This window comes from Pollicipes pollicipes, unplaced genomic scaffold (assembly GCF_011947565.3).
Source record: "Pollicipes pollicipes isolate AB1234 unplaced genomic scaffold, Ppol_2.1 Scaffold_4219;HRSCAF=4965_pilon_pilon_pilon, whole genome shotgun sequence".
Taxonomy (NCBI): domain Eukaryota; kingdom Metazoa; phylum Arthropoda; class Thecostraca; order Pollicipedomorpha; family Pollicipedidae; genus Pollicipes; species Pollicipes pollicipes.
In genome coordinates this window covers 24,284,960-24,292,934 of record NW_023596448.1, presented here as the reverse complement: position 1 = coordinate 24,292,934, position 7,975 = coordinate 24,284,960, and the positions used below count along the sequence as shown (strand labels likewise).

Genomic DNA, 7,975 nt, shown 5'->3' with positions numbered 1-7,975 from the left:
TGAACTCATTTGAGGTCAATGACGTCAGCTGACGTACTTTCCCCGAATTTGAATGGAGCTGTTACTGACTTAAAGCCGCTTGGTGTTGCTCGTAAACAAATGCAAGCCTGGCAACGATCAAATTGCTTACAAAGGCACCGTGTGGTGTATTCGGTATTTGCATGATACTTTATCGCTTGACACTGAAATGACTTACAGAAAACATGCATGTGAATTTCGTCATCTTATGATCCGCCGTAACGTTTCCAGCTCCATCCAACAATGAAGACCGTTGCCATCTTGTTCTGCCTGGTTGCTGGCGCTGCTGCGTTGCCGCAGGGCTTCTTCCCAGGGGTTTATTCAGTCAGAACGGCCAGGCGACCGGAAGTGCCGCCGGCAATGTGGTGACCGGGGTCAGCGGCGGTCCCTTCCAGAACTCTCGGATCACGCAAGTCAGCGCCACAGCCTCGGTAAGTGTGCCTGCTATTGGTGATACCACTAGGGATTACGTGAAGTTAGCCCCAGTAGACTGGTTGAGCTAAGCAATGTCGGTATAATGTTCTTCATGCAGCTGTGGACTATATACTATTGATTGAACCTCAGGACACTTATGATGAAATTGCATAATTCAAGAAACACAGTGTCTGAAGTGACATAGATGTCATCACCTCCACTGGTGTATGCCAGCTGTATCTTACAAAAAAAATCACGTGTTGTTTCAGGGCTCAGCCAGTGGCAACGCCGTAAGCTCCAACGTCGCCAGCGCCTCCAACGTCGCTTCTTCGGGGCTGTTCGGCAACCAGGAGTTCTCAAACACCAACGCCGTCTCCAACCAGCAGACGTTCGGTGGTGGACTTAGCGGAAGTTACCAGCGGCCGATCGGTCAATTCCGGCGGCAGTACCGCAGGCGGAACTTCTACTAGTCATGATCTAGCTCGCCCTGCGTTCAGGATATTGTTAAGGCATCTGTTCTTTGCGTACGCGATGTATCGTCATTTGCATTGTGGCTAGACTCATGATCATGGTTGTGTTTCATCGTCATGAAATGAAATATATACAGTACTTGAAGGACGCCTTTTGAAGTCATAGATTTCTAGTGTCAGCTGGAGACAGTGAAAAATCACTTTCACACCATGCAACTGAGATGCAAGAAGCGCACACAAAAGGCTCTTAGATTCCCCATTAGCACGAAGCATTTGAGCATGGCAATGTGAATCAACGTTCGCTAAACATTTTCCAAAGCCCTGATAAGATAAGATACAGACCACTATGCATCTGTCATAACTGAATAGTTACAAGCAGGAGGAGCAAATTGTTGCCACCCGCCTAGTGAAGAGAGTTTCAGGATTGGTGGATAAACTAGGCATTTAGTTTGCCGTGGTGCTTTGAATATTTGACAGATGTGTCCTGTTGACTAGCAAGGTGGCACTGGATAGGTTATTACCAAAATGAATGTGTCGGTGGTCAAATCGACACCAGAAGCGGTCTACAGTCGATCCCATTTACAGTTCGCATTTAATGATATCGGTACATAAATAAAAGTTTGGCCTGTCCGCCTTTGTATAGTCCTCCGTATGTTCTCTGAAATGTTCCTCGTCGGTATGGCCTTCGAGTTTTACCTTATTTCCATTGCCGGGACCAAAGAACATGAGATAAAAACAATTGACATGAGGCAACCGATCTGATGCAATTGGACCAAAGGATTCGTTCAGGTCTGTTATGATGGTTACCTTTTAAACGATTTCATCATTGTTAAACCTGATGGCGTTGCTAGAACTTTTGTAGCCCAATACACATGTAAGGGAAAGTAAGTTACTAATTGTACGGTGTTACTCCTTCTTAGTTTCAAACTGACCAAATCGGAAGGCGTTGTCGCGTCCGTGGCCTATATAGCATTAGTCATGGACATCTTACTGCAAAAGTGATCGACAAAGTGAGCTCGCGTCCCAGAAAATAGTTTTCAAAAATTTGGCCTTCTAAGGACAGTCAAATGCAGACTGGTCACGGAAGGATCTGGCTGGTATCGGCCAAATCACGGTATAGACGTCACAAGGTAACGTCGGGTCACAAAATCATCCATCGAACTTGTTAAACCGCAATTACTTACCTCCGCTGCAGTAGTCAGCATCTTTGCAGCAAGATTGCTTGGCAGCGACTATGATCCCAGAGTCAGATTTACAGAACATTTCATACAGTGCTTATAGAAATGTCAGCACAACCATCACCTTTCATTCAGGTACTCAGCACGCTGGAGCCACAGGATAATGACATTTGGCCGCTCTTGGTCAAGCCGCATCAGAAAGATATGACTAAACGATAGTGAACGTGATATTTGACCGGTCATTGTGAGGCATGACCTTCAGTTAGCACTTTGTAGAGTCCGCCTGTTATCTCAGAAATATAATATGCCTCGACATTGAGAAAGATGGCGCTGGATGCATCTTAGAAATCTCCCCGAGATCGCCTCTCGTGAACACCAACAAATGCGAGTCTGAATTATTGAAATTGACTAGGAGGTCTTTGGTCAAAAAGAGCGAGGAGGAATTAAACTACAATCGTACAAGTGTAGTTGAAGCAGTTGAAAATGAGACAGAATATTCCGACCATTAATAATGGCTCATTTCAGCTGCTTTCCACATACTTGCCCTTCTACACCATTCATGCATACTTTCATACATATTTGCACATACCGCGCCGTTCTTACATACTTGCTGCAGATAGAAGTGGCAACCCCTATGTTTGCAGCTAGCCTGGGATCAGATAGCTCCAAACGTCCAAATTCGTCAGATGGTTCATTTGTTTCATGCTATGACAATGGAACACAACTAGGGTCATGTGAGTTGGAAAACGACGAGGAGTATGAATGCAACCATTGCAAACTGAATGGTTCTTCATCCGCTACACACACACATCGCTACACACTATTAACAGATACCATAACAACTTCCCGAACACAGGGCCAGCTAGGTCATGACTAGTAGAAGTTCGGCCTGCGGTACTGCCGCCGAAATTGACCGATCGGCCGCTGGTAACTTCCGCTAAGTCTGCCACCGAACGTCTGCTGGTTGGAGACGGCGTTGGTGTTTGAGAACTCCTGGTTGCCGAACAGCCCCGAAGAAGCGACGTTGGAGGCGCTGGCGACATTGGAGCTTACGGCGTTGCCGCTGGCTGAACCCTGAAACACCACATGGATATTTACAAGCAAACATAACGTGAGTATATGGATGACTCCTGTAACTGATGTAGACATCCAGATAACGGAGTCGTTTAAGCAAAGCAAGAGGGTCTATGCCTGATCAAAAAACATTAAGCTGAAGCTTTTATTGTGACTCTTTTTAGCGGTAGATCCGGTAGCAGGCATACTTACCAAGGAAGTGGCGCCGACTTGCGTGATCCGGGAGTTCTGGAAGAGTCCGCCGCTGACCCCGGTCACCACATTTCCGGCGGCACTTCCGGTCGCCTGGCCGTTCTCACTGAACAGCCCACCTGGGAAAATGCCCCGCGGCAACGCAGCGGCGCCAGCAGCCACGCAGAGCAAGATGGCGACCGTCTTCATCTTTGAAGGGAGCTGGAAATGTGATGGCGGAAGGTAAGATGCGGGAACTGTCTCATCGGTCGAAAGCGTGCAAGACATAATGGCTGATGTACACCATTGACGGGATGATTCATATCGGTATAAGCGTCCCACTTCGAAACTGATGCGCTCGGTGGACGGGTCACCCCAAAACTGCAAGTTTTCCGTTTTTAGCATACTGGTCACTTACCGGGGGAAAGGTAGATGTGCTGTAACAGAATAGCTGGGAAGTGTTTGAAGTTGCCCTCTTCCGATTCTGACTTATATACCAAAAGCCGGATTCGGGCAAGTCCCACTGAATGGTCATGTACCCGGGATTCCCTGACCGGAGCGTGTCGCGGGACGTAAGGAGAAAACGCACGATCCGGCCGACGAGTTCCGTTAGAGGAGCGCATGGTCGAGCTCACCACCACCCACCGGGGCGCCGGTCCGGTCTCTACACTTCAATGAAGCTCAATTTGCTCTTATAGACGACTGTCATTGCAGGTACGTAATGTGATGACGGGTGTGCGCTGTTGTTGACTGTTGATCATGTATATGAGCAACAGTCCTTGATAAAGTGCGTCAAGGACAGTTTGTGTGGCGTTTTGAACTGCAAAGTTGAAACGACTGTCGTTGAAGGACATGTAAGAGAACGTAGCGATGTATCCGCCTAGACTCGTCCAAAATCCGACTGGCACCTGCGAGCTTCGGGTCCCTGCCGCCGCCTCAGCGGCCGACCCTTGACCCCGGGCGAATCGGAAGGCCCACAGTCACGTGACGCCCCCCGGCACCCAGTCAGATACAGAGCTCGGAAGAGAGCGAGGGCGAGGGCGCACAACCCGCACAATTGCACCATACAACCCTATAGTCACACCGGTTTCAGATAAGTGCGGCAAAAATTGAATCCATATGCCCGAGGCCAAGTAGAACAATTTTATCGCATCTGCTTTCTGTTTTCTATTCTATGTGTTCGTCACATCACGTGGTGAATGGATTAGAGTGTCATAAATGTTTACAATGTTGGACATATACTACCGTGTTTGGAACACCTTCAGAGGTGTGTGCCTATGCAGGCAAAACGTCGCAGCCGCAACAAAACTGCAGCTCTCCCCACGTTTTCAAACGGGCTGATGTTCTCCACCAAACATTCGATAGTTTGACTTCCCCGTCTTCTGCACTGCAGTGTGGGTGAATGCATCCAAAGACCACCACACACAATTGGAAAGGTATTAAGCGAAGGCCCACGAGTAGTTGCGGGTTGAGTCCCAGAGAACAACTTACGCCACTGCTCGTCCGTTTGAAACCGCGCACCACGCATTCGCTGCCTATGAGCAGGACATCACCACCGTGCACAACTCGACCATCATCACGACTCCGTCGTGTGCTTAAGACGGATGTTGGTCTTCCACAGTCATGCGTCGGCTCGCCGCACGTTGGTCGGCTCCAGCTACCGTGTGCGTTCTTAGAGAGTGAGAGAAGGCTTCTTCACCTTTACAGCTGTTGCGTTATGCAAGGTTGTGATGCAAATTGTTGGAAAGATCAACTGGCGCCTTTTTTTAAAGATCAATTCCTTTGGTTGTGGACTGTCCGCTTTACGTTTGCAATTGTAAGTGAATACAAGGTGTTTGCATCTTAAATAAGAGCAAGCACTATGCTTTTGAATAAGTTTTCATAAGCTAATCCCAAAATATTGTCCGTCATTATATTGTGTAACTCTGCTGGCACGCCTTATCAATGTTTCCTTTGCCAAAAGCTTTCTGACCTATGTACAAATTTATTATAAGCATTTGTCGTATGTTGATTGAAGGTCGTACCGCAACTTAAAAGACTCTTTGGTTGGGTAAAATTATGGGTACATACCAATCTAATTTGTATAACGGATTGAGTTAGATCTAGCTTTCGATAAAATGATTGATATGGGTGATGCGATAAACACTATGGCGTAAGCATCGGGTAGACACTTCCAAAGAATGCTTCAAAATGTTACTGTATGTGCTGCTTTTTTAACGTTGATTACATCACTCACAGTACGCTCTGGTTTTCAGTAATCAAGGCCATGAGAGTAAGTTTTCAGCAAGAGCAAAAGAGCCTGGGAAGCCCAAACGCGAGGCTACAGAGTGCGTATGATTGATGAGCAAGGCTTGATGCAGAAACAGTGCTTTAAGCTCATATTTGTTGGCATTACTAGCTCAAAGTTCTTCTTCTCATCCAAATCCAACCACAATGTTCACTCTTACATTTCGGTTGGCGCTGGTTTCACGATGCTAGCAAAGAATACGTTGCTTCATTAATCAAGCTCAACGTTTCAGGTTGTGCTCGAGCACGTTGCAAGAAGCCCTTACTCGTGACTAGAATCGTGACCATAAACACAGCATAAAACATGTCATATTGGGACAGCAGCAAGTGACGCGGGTCCATGGGTAGATGATATAATATTTCGACTCGACACCCCCGCCATCATCTCCTCAGTCACTGAAATGACTGGCGCCACGGATGAGCCATGCGCTTCTCTAAACAGGGCCAAAGGCCGCACTGGGCGTCTTCCGCCAACAGCCAGCGGCGTACCTTGGCTAGGGAATCCCACGTATACGCCCGTTCAGTGGGACCACCCCAAACCCGTTTGGTCGCATATAAGCCAGGAAATTGTGTGAGCAACTTCAGAAGCTATTCCGTTCTACCGCTGAGCACACTAACTCCTCACGGTTAGTGAGCAGGACTCGATGAACTCATTTGAGGTCAATGACGTCAGCTGACGTACTTTCACCGAATTTGAATGGAGATTTTGCTGACTTAAAGCCGCTTGGTGTTGATCGTAAATAAATGCAAGCCTGGCAACGATCAAATTGCTTACAAAGGCACCGTGTGGTGTATTCGGTATTTGCATGATACTTTATCGCTTGACATTGAATTGACTTACCGAAAACATGCATGTGAATTTCGTCATCTTATGATCCGCCGTAACGTTTCCAGCTCCATCCAACAATGAAGACCGCCGCCATCTTGTTCTGCCTGGTTGCTGGCGCCGTTGCGTTGCCGCAGGGCTTCTTCCCAGGTGGTTTATTCAGTCAGAACGGCCAGGCGACCGGAAGTGCCGCAGGCAACTGTGGTGTCCGGGGTCAGCGGTGGTCCCTTCCAGAGCTCCCGGATCACGCAAATCAGCGCCACCGCCTCGGTAAGTGTGTCGGCTACTAGATATACCACTAGGGATTGTGTGAAGTTAGCCCCAGTAGGCTGGTTGAGCTAAGCAATGTCGGTACAATGTTCTTCATGCAGCTGTGGACGATATACTATTGATTGAACCTCAGGACACTTATGATGAAATTGCATAATCCAAGAATCACAGTGTCTGAAGTGTCATAGTTGACATAACCCCCATTAGTATATTCCAGCTGTATCTTACATGAAAAACTCACATGTTGTTTCAGGGCTCAGCCAGTGGCAACGCCGTAAGCTCCAACTCCGCCAGCGCCTCCAACGCTGTTTCTTCGGGGCTGTTCGGCAACCAGGAGTTCTCAAACACCAACGCCGTCTCCAACCAGCAGACGTTCGGTGGTGGACTTAGCGGAAGTTACCAGCGGCCGATCGGTCAATTCCGGCGGCAGTACCGCAGGCCAAACTTCTACTAGTCATGATCTAGCTTGGCCTAGTGTTCGGGAAGTCGCCAGGATATATGTTACTCGCGTACATAATGTATCGACATTCGCATAATGACTAGATGCATGATCATGGCTGTGTTTCACCTTCACGAAATATACACAATAAATATAAACAAATATACACAATATCTAACTGATGCCTTTTGAAACCATGCATTTTTGGTGTCAGCTATGGGCATTGAAAAGACACTTCCACACCTAGCTGAGATGCAAAACACGCACAGCGAATGATTCATAGATTCCCCATTAGCACGAAGCATTTGAGCACAGCAATGTGAATCAACGCTCGCTAGCATTTTTCGAAGCCCTGGTAAGATAAGATACAGATCACTATGCATCTGTCATAGCTGGATAGTTATAAATAGGAAGATAAAATTGTTACCACCCGCCTAGTGAAAACAGTTTCAGGATCCGTGGATAAGCTAGACATTTAGTTCGTTTAGGTAGTTATTTTACAGTCGATCCCGTTTAGAGATCATAAACAGTTCGCATTTAGTAATAGCAGTGGATCTATACGAGTTTGGCCTGTCTTCTTTATGTTCTATGAAACGTTTCACGTCGATGTGGCATTCAAGTTTTACCTTATTTCCATTGCCAGGAACAAAGACCATGGGAGGAAACAATTGGCATAAGGCAACCGATCTTATGCAATTGGACCAAATGGATTGGGCCAGGTATGATATGATGATTACCCTTTTATTGATTTCATCATTGCTAAACCTGATGGCATTGCGAATACTTTGCAAGCCCAACATACATGTAAGGAAAAACAAGTTACTACTTG

General features: G+C 47.0%; 1 protein-coding gene across 1 annotated transcript; it reads right to left on the bottom strand.

The window, feature by feature from the left end:
• Positions 1-2,813: 2,813 nt before the first annotated feature.
• On the bottom strand, positions 2,814-3,758 carry LOC119095829 (uncharacterized). The gene is made up of 3 exons (XM_037218681.1): positions 3,744-3,758; positions 3,347-3,547; positions 2,814-3,154 (listed from the first exon to the last, which is right to left on the bottom strand). The coding sequence occupies exons 2-3, from the start codon at positions 3,533-3,535 to the stop codon at positions 2,954-2,956; spliced, it is 390 nt and encodes a 129-aa protein (XP_037074576.1). The 5' UTR covers positions 3,536-3,547; positions 3,744-3,758; the 3' UTR covers positions 2,814-2,953.
• Between the last annotated feature and the right edge of the window lie 4,217 nt (positions 3,759-7,975).

Bases quoted from the DNA above. Each gene is read 5' to 3' on its own strand.
- LOC119095829 (XM_037218681.1), bottom strand. From the start codon at position 3,535: ATGAAGACGGTCGCCATCTTGCTCTGCGTGGCTGCTGGCGCCGCTGCG. The intron at 3,155-3,346 runs GTAAGTATGCCT...GTGGTGTTTCAG, and splicing joins AAGTCGGCGCCACTTCCTTG to GGTTCAGCCAGCGGCAACGC.